Here is an 18,268-nt window from a genome sequence, read left to right as displayed (position 1 = left end):
TGGTGGATTATTGATAATTGTTTTGGATATGTGTTGAAATGAAAGAAAGTCTAAGGAGATCTTCTCTTCTAAAGAGGACCTTCCTGAAATGGAAAAGCAGACTAGACCATCCTGTAAGATCCTTGATTCTGATTGGCAGTGGTTCCAATGAGGACCCCAGGGTGGTTTATTGATAATTGTTTTGGATATGTGTGGAAATGAAAGGAGGTCTAAAGAGATCTTCTCTTCTAAAGAGGACCTTCCTGAAATGGAAAAGCATAGACCATCCTGTAAGATCCAAGATTATGATTGGTGGTGGTTCCAATGAGGACCCTGTGGTGGATTATTGATAATTGTTTTGGATATGTGTTGAAATGAAAGAAAGTCTAAGGAGATCTTCTCTTCTAAAGAGGACCTTCCTGAAATGGAAAAGCAGACTAGACCATCCTGTAAGATCCTTGATTCTGATTGGCAGTGGTTCCAATGAGGACCCCAGCGTGGTTTATTGATAATTGTTTTGGATATGTGTGGAAATGAAAGGAGGTCTAAAGAGATCTTCTCTTCTAAAGAGGACCTTCCTGAAATGGGAAAGCAGACCAGACCATCCTGTAAGATCCATGATTCTGATTGGCAGTGGTTCCAATGAGGACCCATTGGAACCACTGCCAATCAGAAACCCATGGTGGTTTATTGATAATTGTTTTGGATATGTGTGGAAGTGAAAGGAAATCTAAGGAGATCTTCTCTTCTAAAGAGGACCTTCCTGAAATGGAAAAGCAGACCATACCATCCTGCAAGATCCTTGATTCTGATTGGCGGTGGTATCTATGAGGAACCCATGATGGTTTATTGATAATTGTTTTGGATACATGTGGAAATGAAAGAAAGTCTAATGAGTTCTTTTCTTCTAAAGAGGACATTCCTGAAATGGAAAAGCAGACCATACCATCCTGCAAGATCCTTGATTCTGATTGGCAGTGGTTCCAATGAGGACCCATTGGAACCACTGCCAATCAGAAACCCATGGTGCTTTATTGATAATTGTTTTGGATATGTGTGGAAGTGAAAGGAAATCTAAGGAGATCTTCTCTTCTAAAGAGGACCTTCCTGAAATGGAAAAGCAGACCATACCATCCTGCAAGATCCTTGATTCTGATTGGCAGTGGTTCCAATGAGGACCCATTGGAACCACTGCCAATCAGAAACCCATGGTGGTTTATTGATAATTGTTTTGGATATGTGTGGAAGTGAAAGGAAATCTAAGGAGATCTTCTCTTCTAAAGAGGACCTTCCTGAAATGGAAAAGCATAGACCATCCTGTAAGATCCAAGATTATGATTGGTGGTGGTTCCAATGAGGACCCATTGGAACCACTGCCAATCAGAAACCCATGGTGGTTTATTGATAATTGTTTTGGATATGTGTGGAAATGAAAGGAAGGTGAGAGTTTATGGTCAAGTCTCACCTTCATGATGAAGAATCACCAGCAACACAGCTAATACGTAATAATGAGTTCCTTTTTTATTATTAAGGAGTTTGAGCAAGTCCAAAGGTTACAGCACCGGACACCAATCATCACACGCTAGATCTACTTCCCCAGATCAGGCAGTGGGTGATCCGCCTCAACGTTTGCTGCCACTTCCAAACGCTGTCTCTCCCTCCCCACTTTGGTTCCCCTTGCAACTCCAGTGGAATTGCAGATTCCCTTTTTTTAAATGGTGGGCAGGTAGGCACCGGTCGGAAACTCAAATTCGAAGCATGTTCTGGCACGACGAAGATGGAGGAGCTTTCCTGGAGCGGCCCATTTCTCTCCTTTGCGACAGGAATGCAATTCCTTCCTCCCTTCCGCCCACTTCAAGCCGCCTTTACCTGCCAAATAAATTCTTCTTCCCCGCGAGATCTATCCCTTAACAGCTGAAGGGATTGCAGTTTCATCAAACCTGGGCAATTGTCCCAATTTTGAACATCTGGGCTTGACGGGGAACAGCTTGGTCCGCTAACTATCTCTCTGGCGGAGATGGTCATTTGTGAGCCGGGCGCTGCGGCATTTGCTCAAAAGCCTCTTTGGCAATCCCGTTTTCTGCCGAGCCGAAGGAAGAAAAAAAAGAACGAAAGAAGAGGAGAAGAAAAGGGAAGGAAGGCAGGGAGATTCTCAAAGCTCCTCCGCTTTAAAGGGAAGGCTCCGTTCCTGACGTGACCCATAACCCATGAAGAAAAAGACCCCTTTGATTGGCTCTACGAGACTGTAATTGGGAGAAATGAGAATTTTCAAACGTGTATGGCTCATCGGAAGGGAGCTGCTGCCTGCTTGTTATGAGGACAGCCGGCACTTTTGTGATGCTATTCTCTAGTTTCTGAGCTCTGGAGACCATCGAATTTCAATGGAGGGCCTAGAAAAGGCCTAACGAAGCGGGCATCCAGTGCGATTCTATGGACAAGGGTGCCGTTTGGTCATTCATACCGAAAGAACCACAAAACTCCCAAAGCTAGGGTCTCAAAAATCCAATTTACCCAATTTCCCCCAAAATAAGACCTACCCTGAAAATAAGCCCTAGCATGATTTTTCAGGATTTTTGAGGATGCTCACAACATAAGCCCTACATCAAAAATAAGTCTAGTTACAATTAAATAAAATATATCAATTTGGGGGGAAAGACATCCCCTGACAATAAGTGCTAATTAATACAAGACCCTGTCTTATTTTCAGGGAAACAGGATAGGATCTCGTAACTACAAAGCAATAACCACAAAAAGTAACCACAAAAAAAGGAGGCCATGGTGGTTCAGCAGAACTTGCTGATCGAAAGGTCGGTGGTTGGAATCCTCGAAGTGGGGTGAGCTCCCGTCGTTAGCCCCAGCTTCTGCCAACCTTGCAATTCGAAAACATGCCAATGTGAGTAGATCAATAGGTACCGCTCTGACGGGAAGATAATGGCATTCCATGCAGCCATGCCGGCCACATGACATTGAAGGTGTCTATGGGTAATGCCAACTCTTCAGCTTAGAAATGGAGATGAGCACCACCCCGCAGAGTCAGACATAACTAGACTTAATGTCGAGGGGAAGCCTTTACCTTTGACTACAAAACCCAGGAACCAAAACCTCCTATCCTTTCCAATGTATTTGCCCAGCTGCATAAACCAAGATAGTTGGGACGGAATGAAATACAGTAGAGTCTCGCTTATCCGACATATACGGGCCAGCAGAATGTCGGATAAACGAAAATGTCGGAAAATAGGGAGTCCAATGCAGCGTTACACATCTAGAATATTAACAACAGGGACTCAAGGGGTGAAGGCAAGGCAATGCTTCGGGACTAGAGCAGTCCAGCAGGAAGTGCCCGGATGCGGAAGAGGAGTGTGGAAATTACAGATGGGAGGAGAGAGGGTGCTTCTGCTTCCGGTCCTGCCTCTTTTCCCCCTTTGCTCCCTCGTCCTCCTGCTTGTCATTTTCACTTATTGAGAATGGAGAGAGAGTTGGGAAGCATCGGATAAGAGCGTTGGATAAGACAGAATGTCGGATAAGTGAGACTACTGTATTCAAGGTGAATTTGCATTGTGGATGGATCAACCGTCGATGAGCAAGTGAGGCTGAACGTGGCTCGCTGTGCTCACTGACTGTGTGTGGATAAGACGGATTGCTGGATAAGCGAAGGTTGGATAAGCGAGACTCTACTATATTCAAGGAGAATTTGCATTGTGGATCAACCAGCAGTTGGTGGGCAAGTGAGGCTGAACGTGGCTCACTGGATTCACCAATTGTGTTGGACAAGACGGACTGTCGGACAAGCGAAGGTCAGATGAGTGAGCCTCTACTGTATTCAAGGAGAATTTGCATTGTGGGTCGACCAGCAGTCGGTGGGCAAGTGAAGCTGAACATGGCTCGCTGCATTCACCGATTGTGTGTGGATAAAGAGGAATTTCGGATAAGCGAGACTCTGCTGTAGTCAAGGTGAACTTGCATGGTGAATGGATCAACCGTCTGTGGGCAAGTGAGGCTGAACATAGCTCGCTGGATTCACCAATTGTGTGTGGATAAGATAGATTGTCAGATAAGCGAAGGTCGGATAAGCGAGACTCTACTGTAGTCAAGGTGAACTTGCATGGTAGATGGATCAACCATCTGTGGGCAAGTGAGGCTGAACGTGGCTCGCTGGATTCACCAATTGTGTGTGGATAAGATGGATTGTCGGATAAGCGAAGGTCGGATAACCGAGACTCTACTGTATTCAAGGTGAATTTGCATTGTGGATCAACCAGCAGTTGGTGGGCAAGTGAGGCTGAACGTGGCTCGCTGGATTCACCGATTGTGTGTGGACAAGACAGACTGTCGGATAAGCGAAGGTCGGATAAGCGAGACTCTACTGTATTCAATGTTGACTTGCATGGTGGATGGACCATCAGTCAGTGGGCAAGTGAGGCTGAACGTGGCTCGCTGGATTCACCAATTGTGTGCTTTTGGAATGAGGTTTTGGTCCTCTTCTCAAGAAACATGTCTCTCAGAAGCTGTCTCCACACGTTATCCCTTCTTTCCCATCCATGGCTCTTGTTTAGCTGTGTTTCCTTCCTCTTCCCTCTGCAGAAAGAGCCAACTTTGGCCCCTTGGCTTGCAACTCCCTTGGCCGCGAGAAGATCCAAGCTTTTCTTCTTTGCCCTTCCACCCATCTCCCCCAAAAGAGTGCCTGTTGGAGGATCTCCCAGCCTTTTTGTGCATCAACAAACATCACAGCGGAGAGTATATCTGTAACATCAGCTCTGGTTTTGTGTGAGGGCACAGCAGGGATTTCGCCCGTTGCTTTGCGACGCCTCTGACCTGCCCTTGCGTTGAACCTACTAAACGACCGCAGATGGAAAGGCCTAACCTACAGTGGATGGATGTGCTCGGACCCAAACGAAAACACCCCTCACGTTCCCATTCTTTGGATATTAAAGCATTTTTTTTCTGTTTTTCTACAAAAAAGGGAATGTGAACGTGTGAGATCTAATAAGACTCCCCGTCATGAGGGGTTGCTGGCTCGAAAGAACACATTTGGATTCAGCACCGACAGAGAGAGTTGCCTTCGGAAGGGACGTGGGTTTATCCCCGGACTCAGACAGAAAACGACACTGAGCTATGGGGAGGGGGTCAGTGGGTCGGGGCGTCGGAGGGGAGGAGAGGGGCACGGCGGAGGGGATTCGTGGCTAGTTCTCCTCCCGGGCGGGCCGGATCTTCATCTCGGTGAACTTGAGGGAGTACTGCCACCCGGTCCACGAGGACCACTCCACGCCGTCGGCGTACGAGCTGTGCTGGCCCTTGAGGTACTGCCCGTTCAGGTTGGAGGTGTGACAGTTGCGGTACCACCAGGCTCCGTGGTAAAAGGTGGCGCAGTTGTTGTCCGAGTGGTCGTTGTCCAGGTCCTTGGTGGTGAAGCGCATGCTGTTGTGCTTCAAGAAGGAGTCTCCTGGAATGGGAAGGAGGGAGAACACAAAGCGTCAGTCAATCACACTGTCCTTGGAGGACATCTCAAGAGCCACCCAGTCCAACACCATTCTCAGACAGGAAGACACCATCGGATCCCTCCCAACAGATGACCATCCAGCCACTGTTTTAAAAAAACTCCAAAGAAGGATCATAGAATCCTAGACTTGGGAGAACATAACGCGTCATTGAATCACAGTGTCCTTGGAGGAGACCTCAAGAGCCACCCAGTCCAACCCCATTCTCAGACAGGAAGACACCATCGGATCCCTCCCAACAGATGACCATCCAGCCACTGTTTTAAAAAAACTCCAAAGAAGGATCATAGAATTCTAGACTTGGGAGAACACAATGCATCATTGGATCACAGTGTCTTTGGAGGACACCTCAAGAGCCACCCAGTCCAACCCCATTCTTGGGCAGGAAGACACCATTGGATCCCTCCCAACAGATGACAATCCAGCTGATGTTTTAAAACACCCCAAAGAAGGATAATAGATTCCTAGACTTGGGAGGACACAACGCGGCATTGAGTCACAGTGTCCTTGGAGGAGACCTCAGGAGCCATCTAGTCCAACTCTTGGGCAGGAAGACATCATCGGATCCCTTCCGACAGAAGGTCCAAAGAAGGATAATAGAATCCTAGACTTGGAAGAGGGCTCCAAGGGCCATCGAGTCCAATCCCATTCTGTCAAGCAAGTAGACACCATCTGATCCCTCTCAACAGATGGTCAGCCTCTTCTAGCAAACCTCCAGAGAAGGAAGGTGGCTCCACCAGACTTCAAGGGAGTCTACAGTCAACTATAATTGGAAAGGTTCCTCAAAGATCAACCAGTCCAACACATTCTACCAGGCAAGAAGATACCATCTAATCCCTCCCAAAAAATGACTATCCAGTGTCTGCTAAGAAAGCTCCAGAGGAGGAAGGAGGCTCCACCAGACTCCAAGGCAGGCTACAGTCAACTATGGTTGGAAGGGTTCCTCAAAGGCCATCCAGTCCAACCCATTCTGCCAGACGAGAAGACACCATCTGATCCCTCCCAACAAATGACTATCCAGCGTCTGCTAAGAAAGCTCCAGAGAAGGAAGAAAGCTCCACCGAACTCCAAGAAAGTCTACAGTCAACAATGTTTGGAAGGGTTCCCAAATGATCATCCAGTCTATCCCATTCTTCTGTAAAGGAAGGCATCATTCGACCCCTCCCAACAAATGGCCACCTGCAACTCTTGATACTACAAGAACCTTGGAGTTGTCGTATCAGAAGTAACTTTTTCTCATCTAAAATTGGAGGGAGTTCATTGATTCTTCTTGCCATTGCATTCACTTGGTGTCGGCATTACATGGAAGTCAGGTTTGCTAAACGAAAGGCCACACGCAAGCACGCACATATATATATATATTGAATTGTATTAGGAATCCATTCATTGAGATGAAACGTATTTTTTATTTTCCTTGTCAGGGAGACCTATTTATCTCGGCGCCAGCCGCTGACCGCTGGGCACCCGTGCAAATTGGGCCCTCCCCGTCCGCGGCTCTTATCGCAGGGTGAAATGTCAATTTCCGACACGGAACTTCCATCCCGCAGCGGAGGTTTTGAAGTGGAAATGTGCCTCTCTGACAGGCCCAGCCATCTCAATGCCATTAGCGCTGGCACGGATGCGCTCCTAATGTGCATTTTTCGGAGCGAGTGGCCCACCGTCCTGCACTTGGGGAAGTGATAAAAGAAAACAGGCATGCGTTGGAATGAATGCAATGGGAAATATGCAGAGAATTGCTGGGATTGGCGAGTCTGCTCAGGATCAGAATGGAACATGGCCAGACAGCCCCGAAAACTCACAGCAACCCAAATATTATAATAAGAACAATAGCTGTGTGCATTTGAGGCGTTTCCAATTTATGACGACCCTGATCATGAGCGAAATCATCAAGTCATCATCATCATCATCATCGTTGTCGACATTATTATTATTATTATTATTATTATTATTATTATTATTTAAAACACAACAAGACGAGTCCACAGCAAACAAGATCACTCTGCTGGCTGTTGTATTGGATCATATTATTATTATTATTATTATTATTATTATTATTTCCCAATTGAGGTGAAAGGCAGATATAAATAAATATTATAATAAAAGTTAGTATACGATTGAGATAAAATAAGGGAGATAGGGCAGGATATAAAGATGGGGATGATGATGATTATTATTATTATAAGCAGGATATTATTATTTCAATAATAAATTGTGTGCCTTTGCGTTGTTTATAAAATATATAGACCCTGAACATGAGCAAAATAATCCAACCATGCCATTTATTATTGTTGTTGTTATTTTTTTTGCTTTGCATCTCAATCCAGATTTGCTTTGTGTCCCAATTGAGATAAAGGTGGGATATAAACAAATATAATAATACCAACAATTATTATTGTTAATGTTGTTGTTGTTGTTGTTGTTGTTGTTGTAAGCAGGATATTATTATTTTAATAATAAACAGTGTGCCTTTGCTGTGTTTCCAAAATATATAGACCCCGATCATGAGCAAAATAATCAAACCATGGTATTTATTATTGTTGTTATTGTGTTTGCTTTGTGTCTCAATCCAGATTTGTTTTGCATCCCAATTGAGATAAAGATGGGATATAAACAAATATAGTAATACCAACAACAACTTGTGTGCCTTTAGGTAGTTTCCAATATATTCTGACTGCAAAATCTCCATGCAAGCTGCTATTACTATTACTATTATTATTATTATTATTATTATTAATCACAAGTCGAACACTTCCCTATTATTATTATTATTATTATTATTATTATTATTATTATTGTGTCTCAATTGAGGTGAAAGTCAGATATAAATAAATATTATAATAAAAGTTACTATAAGATTGAGATAAAATAGGGGAGATAGGGCAGGATATAAATAAAGATGGGGATGATGATGATGATGATATTATAAGCAGGATATTATTATTATTTCAATAATAAACAGTGTGCCTTTGAGGTATTTCCAAAATATATAGACCCTGTATTGTCGAAGGCTTTCATGGCTGGAATCAATAGGTTCTTGTGGGTTTTTTCGGGCTATATGTTTTTTCACTACCTCTGAGGGTTCTTGCCATGGATGCAGGCGAAACGTCAGGAGAAAATGCCTCTAGAACATGGCCATATAGCCCGGAAAACCCCACAAGAACCTATATAGACCCTGATTGTGAGCAAAATAATCAAACCATGCCATTTAGTATTATTGTTATTGTTTTTGCTTTGTGTCTCAATCCAGATTTGCTTTATGTCCCAATTGAGATAAAGGTGGAATATAAGCAAATATAATAACAACAACAACAACCTGTGTGCCTTTGGGTAGTTTCCAATATATGCCGGCTGCAAAATCTCCACGCAAGCTGCTATTATTATTATTATTATGATTATTATTATTATTATTGCTGTGTATCTCAGATAAAATAAAAATGGGATATTGATGATAATGATAATGATAATAATAATAATAATCATAATCATCATAATCATAATTTTGCCCTCCGTTTCAACACATTTGTATGCCCACAATGTCCCCATCCCAGTCCCTTACCCGCCGTCCCGGAATAATCGGCGATGTTGATGGGGTATCCGTCTTCCTCGGGGTCCACCGAGAACAAGCCCACCGAGAAGGTGCCGTAGTGCGCATAGGCCGTCTCGTTCTCAAAGTCCTCCAGATCAATGCGCAGCTCATAGGCGGCTTGGGTGGTCAAGGCGTGGATCCGTTTCAGGCCTACAACGGGAAAAAGCAGTACAGGCGCTTTAGTATCCTTTCTCCAAAATGTTTGGGGCCTGAAGTGTTTTGGAAACGCGGAGAAATCTTGAAGATGGGATCCAAATCGAAATATATATGGAAGGCCATTTAAATACAGATGGAGTCTCACAGTTTTGTATTTCAGAATATTTGCGTATACAGTAAGTCTCGCTTATCCGACCTTCGCTTATCCAACATTCTGTCTTATCCTACGCTGTTCCTTCTATTATTATTATTATTATTATTACTACTATTATTATTATTATTATTATTATTTGAAACACAACAAGATGAGTCCACAGCAGACACTCTACTGGCTGTTGTATTGGATTATTATTATTATTATTATTATTATTATTATTATTGCAAAGGCTGGATGGCCATCTGTTGGGGTGCTTTGATTGTGATTTTTCTGCATGAAAGTAGAAGGGGATTGTACTGGGTGTTCCCTGGATTGCTGCTGCTTGTTCTTCTATTGTTGTTGTTGTTGCTGCTACTACTACTACTACAATAGAGTCTCGCTTATCCGACATTCTGTCTTATCCTACGCTGTTCCTTCTGTTGTTGTTGTTGTTGTTGTTGTTGTTTGAAACACAACAATATGAGTCCACAGCAGACACTCTACTGGCTGTTGTATTGGATTATTATTATTATTATTATTATTATTATTATTATTGCAAAGGCTGGATGACCATCTGTTGGGGGTGCTTTGACTGTGATTTTTCTGCATGAAGGTGGAAGGCGGTTGGACTGGGTGTCCCCTGGATTGCTTCTTCTTCTTCTATTACGGTTGTTGTTGCTACTACTACAACAATAGTCTCGCTTATCTGACCTTCGCTTATCCGACATTCTGTCTTATCCTACGCTGTTACTTCTATTATTATTATTATTATTATTATTATTATTATTATTATTATTTGAAACACAACAAGATGAGTCCACAGCAGACACTCTGCTGGCTGTTGTATTGGGTGATGATGATGATGATGATGATGATTATTGCAAAGGCTGGATGGCCATCTGTTGGGGGTGCTTTGACTGTGATTTTTCTGCATGAAAGTGGACTGGGTGTTCCCTGGATTGCTTCTTCTTCTGTTGTTGTGGTTGTTATTGCTACTCCTGCAATAGAGTCTCGCTTATCCGACCTTCACTTATCTGACATTCCGTGTTATCCAACGCTCTTATTCGACGCCCTCCTTTTCCTCCAGCATTTCCCGTTCAATTAAAGTCATGTTCCCCAACTCTCTCTCTATTCCCAATACAGTAGAGTCTTATCTGCCATTATGTTTTATCCAACACTGTTATCCGATTCTCCCCTAACCTGGGGACTGCCCGTAATGTTTCTGCTCTAATAACCATACCTAGCCAATGCTCCCCGGTGAGCTTCCCGAACCCGTCTCGATAGGCTTCCCATCCACGGAAGAAGTTCACAGAGCCGTCCTCGCGCCGCTGGAAGACCTGTGGAAACACCAATTGCCGAACAGAAGGTGCTTGTTGATAAAGCTATGTCCTCCCAATTCTGCTATATGCCTGCGAAACATGGACTGTCTACAGATGTCAAACTCAACTCCTGGAATGATTCCATCAACTCTGAAAAACCCTGCAAATCTCTTTGGAAGAAGACAGGTGGGGAAATGTCAGCATGTTGGAAGGAGAAGCAAAGACCACAAGCACTGAAGCAAGACTCTGCTAGACTGAAGGCCATGTTTGTTTGTTTGTTTATTTACAGTATTAATATCCAACCCTTCTCACCACGTAGGGGACCCAGGGCGGATCACAATGTACATATACATGGCAAACCTTCAGTACCATAGACACACAACATATATAGACAGACACACAGAGGCTATTTAACTTTCCAGCTTCATGAGGGTATGTTTGAATTCTGGCCACCGGGGAAGCTGTTGCTTCACTGTTCATTTGTGACACTGATGGAGTACTTCCTCATTCTTATGCACACTGCTGGAGATTTTTTATGGTGTCGTAAATTAGTTAAATTAGCCTCCCCATATAAGCGGTATCTAAATTTCCTACTTGACTGGTGCAACTGTCTTTCAGGCTGCATAGGTCGACAGCAAGCTAGACAAATGGTTGGAAGCTTACTCCGACCCGGGCTGGCTTTGAGCTCATGACCAGTGATGTTAATGCAGCTGACTCTCAACCAGTTGCGCCACAAGAGAGATATTGACAAGCTGGAATGTGTCCAGAGGAGGGCGAGTAAAATGATCAAGAGTCTTGAGAACAAGCCCTATGAGGAGCAGCTCAAAGAGCTGGGCATGTTTAGCCTGAAGAACAAGAGTCTAGAGTCTAGTGTCTAGACCCAGAGAAGTCATGCTACCCCTCTATACAGCCTTGGACAAACCATACCTGGAATACTTTGTCCAATTCTGGGCACAGAGCAATTGAAGGGAGATGTTGGCAAGCTGAAGTGTGTCCAGAGGAGGGTGACTAAAATGATTAGGGGTCTAGAGAACAAGCACTATGAGGAGCGGCTTAAGGAGCTGGGCATGTTTAGCCTGAAGAAGAGAAAGTTGAGAGGAGTCATGATAGCTATGTATAAACATGTGAGAGGAAGTCATAGGGAGGAGGGAGCAAGCTTGTTTTCTGCTGCCCTGGAGACTAGGACGCAATGGAGCAATGGCTTCAAACTACAAGAGAGGAGATTCCACCTGAACATGAGGAAGAACTTCCTGACTGTGAGAGCCATTCAGCAGTGGAACTCTCTGCCCTGGAATGTGGTAGAGGCTCCTTCTTTGGAAGCTTTTAAACAGAGGTGGATGGCCATCTGTCGGGGGTGCTTTAAATACAATTTCTTGCTTCTTGGCTGGGGGTTGTACTGGACGACCCATGAGGTCTCTTCCAATTCTATGATTCTAACCCGGACCGTTGTCCGAAAACCCAAAGATCACCGTCTCCCAAAGCAGTGACTCTACTCCGAACTCAAGAACGGCAAACGTAACATTGGTGGACAGGAAAATAGATTGAAAGATGGGTTTAAATCCAACCTTTAAAACTGTGGTATAGACACCGAGAGAGAATGGGGAAGCCCTAACCTGTGAGTGCTCCAATTGGAGGTCAGCTGTGACTAGCAGTGCTACGGGATTCGAAGAGGAATGAATGGAGGGGGGAAAAGAAACGTGCCAAGAGGAAGGCACATCAAGGCAACTCTGACCGGGATTGCCTTCCACTTGGAGACCGATGTCCTCACTTTGGGAGAAGATGCGGGTCAAGAATAGTCACCTACGGATCCACCACCAAGGTGCCACACCTGGAAGAACATCAGAGAGCAAGGGGATCGCCTAAGTAAGTAAATAAGGATCTGGAATTCTGGAACCGCACGGAGAGAGAGAGAAAGGGACGCCAGTTATTTCTTGGCTGGGTTCTGGCCTCCCAGCTGCAGCGCCGCTTGCGAGACGCGGCCGCGAATTAATTTGAAAACGCCTTTGAAATTGGCTAATTAAATTGGAGCGGCTCCGCACTGGGAGGGATGCCAAAATCAGGCGGCCTGTCAGGAAGGATACGTGTTTAGGGTCGGGAAACTGGAGTGGAGTGGGTATCGCTGCGTGCCGAGAGTCCCGCAGATCCAGGAAACATCGAGGTGTGCCAAAAGGTATTCAGGTGCGCCTGCGTTACGGTTTGACCTTGCCAGCCTCCATTTCAAGTTGTACCAGGCTGACTATACTCAACGGCATTCAACATACACTAGAAACATCCCTTTTGGCCCTGGCCTCTTTCTGCTGGCGGGGGTCCCAATGCTGATTGACAGGTGGGGGCTTTGGATGTGCCAGAGAAAGGGAAGGAAGATGCCACAGAGAAGGTGCTAATGCCATTAATCTGCTTTGACCTCTGTCCAGTTGTCCAGGGGCTTGGGAGGCATTAGTGGGCGCTTCTCTGGGTCCCTCCCCCTTCGCTGGTCAGCCGTGATTACAAACGCCTCGGGAGATTAGCGGCAGCCTTTCCTCCGGCCGATTATCCCTTTCGCAAAGGTGCGGACTCCATCCCAGCAGCCTTCGGACTCTCCAAAACATGGCCTTGCAATGGGGGCTCTTCTTGTTTTATTTATTTTATTTATTTCAGTTACTTTTACTCCGCCCTTCTCAACCCTCAAGGCGGGACTCGGGGCGGCTTACAAAAAAGGCACAATTTGATGCCTACATAGAGTACATGTACATATAAAAACACCAATCAACATTTATCACAATCAAACAATCAATATACTGTATAACATGATCACTAAAAACCAATCACGAGCTCAGCATTCGTCTTTCAGAGTTCCATAATTCCATTCCATTTGTCAATTCCAGTCTTATCGCCACGTCCTCTTTCATCTGCCAGGTTGTCCAAATGCCTGGTCCCAAATCCATGTTTTCAATTTTTTCCTGAAGGAAAGGAGGGATGTTGCCGATCTAATTTCCCCCAGGAGTGAATTTCACAGGTGAGGGGCCACCACCGAGAAGACCCTGCTTCTCGTCCCCGCCAGTCTCACTTGTGATAGAGGCGAGGTCAAGATCAAGGCCTCCCCAGAAGATCTTCAATTCCAAGGTGGGATGTAGAAGGAGATCTGTTCGGACAGGTACGCTGGGCCGGAACCGTATAGGGTTTTGTAGGTCAAAACCAGCACTTTGAATTGTGCTCGGAATTGGATTGGCAGCCAGTGGAGCTGACATAGCAGAGGAGTGGTGTGCTCTCTGTATGATGCTCCGGTGAGCAGTCTGGCTGTCTCCTGTTGGACTAGTTGGAGTTTCCGAACAGTCTTCAAAGGCAACCCCACGTAGAGTGCATTGCAGTAATCCAATCAGGATGTAACCAGAGCGTGGACCACCGTGGCCAGATCTGACCTCCCAAGGTACGGGCACAGCTGGCGCACAAGTTTTAATTGTGCAAAAGCTCTCCCGGCCACCGCCGAGACCTGGGCTTCCAGGCTCAGCGATGAGTCCAGGATCACTCCCAAGCTGCGAACCTGCGTCTTCAGGGGGAATGGAACCCCATCTAACACAAGCTGAATTTTCAGGAAAAGCGTTTAGTATCTCTTCGCCACTGATTGAGGTGCTGGGTTTCACCCTGCCACTTTTGGACTCTTGCTTGCTGATGTGTGCCTGCAAGTATCACTGTAGATCTTAGAAAGCTGTTTCTTGATTGGCATGCTGGCTGATATCCCTTTGTAAGCTGCCTCGAGTCCTCTTGGGGAGATGGTGGTGGGGTGTAAAAATAATAATAATAATAATAATAAAAAAACTTTATTTATACCCCGCTACCATCTCGCCAAGGGACTCGGTGCGGCTTACATGAGGCCGAGCCCATAGAACAACAAGAATAAAAGCAATAACAAAATATCAATACAAAACAATTGAAACAAATATCATAAACAAAAAATAAACAATAAACAGTAACAGTAACAACAAGCATTTAAAAACCTATGGCTGGGCCAAATGTGATAATTAAAAAATAATGCTGGGCATGAACAAGGTAATATGCTGGGAGAGAATTTTCGACGAGAGATGGGGTGAGCAAACAATCCTAAATCAATGATAAGTTGCATTTAGAGGACCTGTTGCTGCGAGTATTTCCTTATTCTGGGAAGGCACACTGGAACATGAAAGTTGTTATTATTATTACTTTGGCAATCGGGCATTCAAACAATGTGGCCGGTCCAGCGGAGTTGATGTTGGAGGACCATCGCTTCAATGCTGGTGGTCTTTGCTTCTTCCAGCACGCTGACGTTTCCCCGCCTGTCTTCCCAAGAGATTTGGAGGATTTTCCGGAGGCAGCGCTGATGGAATCGTTTCAGGAGTGACGTCTGTAGACAGTCCACGTTTCGCAGGCGTAGAGCAGGGTTGGAAGGGCAATAGCTTTATAAACAAGCACCTTGGTCTCCCTATGGATGTCACGGTCATCAAACACTCTCTGCTTCATTCGGGAAAATGCTGCACTCTCAAAGCTCAGGCAATGTTGAATTTCAGTGTCAATGTTGACTTTTGTGGAGAGGTGGCTGCCAAGGGAGCGGAAATGATCAACATTTTCTAATGTTACACAGTTAAGTTGTATTTCTGGCATTGGAGAGGGGGTGGTTGGTGACTGCTGGAAGAGCACTTTGGTTTTCTCGATGTTTAATGACAGGCCGAGCTTCTCATATGCTTCTGCGAAGGTGTTTAGAGTGGCTTATAGGTCTTCTTCTGAATGCGCACAGACGACATTGTCATCAGCATACTGGAGTTCTATAACAGATGTTGTTGCAACCTTGGCTTTGGCTTTCAGTCTGCTGAGGTTAAATAGCTTGCCATCTGTCCAATACATGATTTATTATTGTTATTGGGTACTCAACAAGATGAATCCATAGCAGACAAGATCACTCTGCTGGCTGTTGTGTTGGATCACACGTTGGATCCTTCCCAAGTGTCTAGGACTGTGTGATGTATTGCCAAATAATGCGTGCAGATCCCAATAGGGTGGCCTTTTGCAGCTGACAGTTCGTGATTTTGACAGCACTGATTGTGTTTAAGTGCAGGCCAAGGTCTTGAGGCACTGCACCCAGTATGCCCATCAACACTGGGATCCCCTTTACTGGCTTGTGTCAGAGCCTTGGCAGTTCGATCTCTAAATCCTCATATCATGTCAGCTTTTCCGGTTGTTTCTCTTCAATCCTGCTGTCGCCTGGGATTGCAACATCCACAATTCATATTTCTTTTTCTCAATGGTGGTGAGGTCAGGAGTCTTGTGCTCCAAATCTCTGTCAGTCTGAATTCAGAAGTCCCAGAGGAGTTTGACGTGTTCATTTTGTGTAACTTTTTCCGGCTTGTGATCCTACCAGTTCTTTGTCGCAGGCAGTTAGTATTTGTGGCACAAGTTCCAATGAATCTTCTGAGCAACGGTGTTGTGCCTCTGCTTGTAGTATCTCTGTGATCTTCTTGCAGCAGAAGAAGATGTGATCTATTGTTTCATCTACTTCCTTGCAGAGTCTACACTTGGGATCTGTCCTCAACTTTTCAATTCTGGCTTTGATGGCAGTTTTTATTTGTTAATAAGATTATTATTATTATTATTATTATTATTATTATCACAACAAGATGAGTCTGCTGGCTGTTGTATTGGATCATACGTCGGACCCTTCCCAAGTGTCTAGGATTGTGTGATGTATCAGCGAATGATGCGTGCAGATCCCAGTTAGGTGGGCTTTTGCAACTGGCTGTTGTTGTTGTTGTTGTTGTTATCATCCCTAGAGAGGAATGTGGATAAACAATACCACAGCTAAATGAAGGGCTTCCAGCTCAGGAATACTACAGAACTGGGCTTTTCCTGCAACCAGATGTCATCGAAATAATGTTTTCTGCACGAAATAATGCATGCAGATCCCAGTAAGGTGGCCTTTTGCAACTGGCTGTTGTTGTTGTTGTTGTTGTTGTTGTTAGTGTTGGTGTTGGTGTTGTTATCATCCCTAGAGAGGAATGTGGATAAGCAATACCACAGCTAAATGAAGAGCTTCCAGCTCAGGAATTCTACAGAACTGGGCTTTTCCTGCACCCAGATGTCCTCGAAATCATGTTTTCTGCACGAAATAATGCATTGCATGCAGATCCCAGTAAGGTGGCCTTTTGCAACTGGCTGTTGTTGTTGTTGTTATCATCCCTAGAGAGGAATGGGGATAAACAATACCACAGCAAAATGAAGGACTTCCAGCTCAGGAATACTACAGAACTGGGCTTTTCCTGCAACCAGATGTCATCGAAATCATGTTTTCTGCACGAAATAATGCATGCAGATCCCAGTAAGGTGGCCTTTTGCAACTGGCTGTTGTTGTTGTTATTGTTGTTGTTGTTATCATCCCTAGAGAGAAATTTGGATAAGCAATACCACAGCTAAATGAAGAGCTTCCAGCTCAGGAATTCTACAGAACTGGGTTTTTCCTGCACCCAGATGTCATCGAAATCATGTTTTCTGCACGAAATAATGCATGCAGATCCCAGTAAGGTGGCCTTTTGCAACTGGCTGTTGTTGTTGTTATCATCCCTAGAGAGGAATGTGGATAAGCAATGCCACAGCTAAATGAAGGGCTTCCAGCTCAGGAATACTACAGAACTTCAGTTTTCCTGCAACCAGATGTCATCGAAATCATGTTTTCTGCACGAAATAATGCATGCAGATTTCAGTAAGGTGGCCTTTTGCAACTGGCTGTTGTTGTTGTTGTTGTTGTTGTAGAAGTAGTAGTTATTATCATCCCTAGAGAGGAATACGGATAAGCAATACCACAGCTAAATGAAGAGCTTCCAGCTCAGGAATTCTACAGAGCTGGGCTTTTCCTGCACCCAGATGTCATCGAAATCATGTTTTCTGCACGAAATAATGCATGCAGATCCCAGTAAGGTGGCCTTTTGCAACTGGCTGTTGTTGTTGTTGTTGTTATCCCTAGAGAGGAATGTGGATAAGCAATACCACAGCTAAATGAAGGGCTTCCAGCTCAGGAATTCTACAGAATTGGGCTTTTCCTGCAACCAGATGGCATCGAAATCATGTTTTCTGCACGAAATAATGCATGCAGATTTCAGTAAGGTGGCCTTTTGCAACTGGTTGTTGTTGTTGTAGTTATTATCATCCCTAGAGAGGAATGCGGATAAGCAATACCACAGCTAAATGAAGAGCTTCCCGCTCAGGAATACTACAGATCTGGGCTTTTCCTGCACCCAGATGTCATCGAAATCATGTTTTCTGCACGAAATAATGCATGCAGATCCCAGTAAGGTGGCCTTTTGCAGCTGGCTGTTGTTGTTGTTGTAGTTGTTGTTACCATCTCTAGAGAGGAATGTGGATAAGCAATACCACAGCTAAATGAAGGGCTTCCCGCTCAGGAATACTACAGAACTGGGCTTTTCCTGCACCCAGATGTCATCGAAATCATGTTTTCTGCACGAAAAGGCACATTTTTCTGCACAAAACAACCCCATGCAGATGTTGTGCAGAATAAATGCAAAGAAGTCCCAAGTTTCCCAAGTGTGTTTGATCAAACCCTCCTCTTGCTTTGTCTCGAAACTGACAAGCGCTCAAC

At 44.7% G+C, this 18,268-nt stretch overlaps 1 protein-coding gene across 2 annotated transcripts in view; it reads right to left on the bottom strand.

Annotated features, from left to right (window-relative positions):
• Nucleotides 1-1,478: 1,478 nt before the first annotated feature.
• The window catches only part of FIBCD1 (fibrinogen C domain containing 1), a 63,767-nt gene continuing 46,977 nt past the window's right edge, over nucleotides 1,479-18,268 (bottom strand). For both annotated transcript variants that reach the window (XM_060757560.2, XM_060757561.2), the window contains exons 5-7: nucleotides 10,593-10,689; nucleotides 9,031-9,210; nucleotides 1,479-5,419 (exon numbers count right to left, since the gene is read on the bottom strand). In XM_060757560.2, coding sequence (XP_060613543.2) covers nucleotides 5,160-5,419; nucleotides 9,031-9,210; nucleotides 10,593-10,689 — 537 coding nt within the window. In that variant the 3' untranslated portion in view covers nucleotides 1,479-5,159. The remainder of the gene's footprint in view (nucleotides 5,420-9,030; nucleotides 9,211-10,592; nucleotides 10,690-18,268) is intronic.

This window comes from Anolis sagrei, chromosome 11, assembly GCF_037176765.1.
Source record: "Anolis sagrei isolate rAnoSag1 chromosome 11, rAnoSag1.mat, whole genome shotgun sequence".
Classification (NCBI taxonomy): domain Eukaryota; kingdom Metazoa; phylum Chordata; class Lepidosauria; order Squamata; family Dactyloidae; genus Anolis; species Anolis sagrei.
This window is presented reverse-complemented; position numbering and strand designations above follow the sequence as displayed.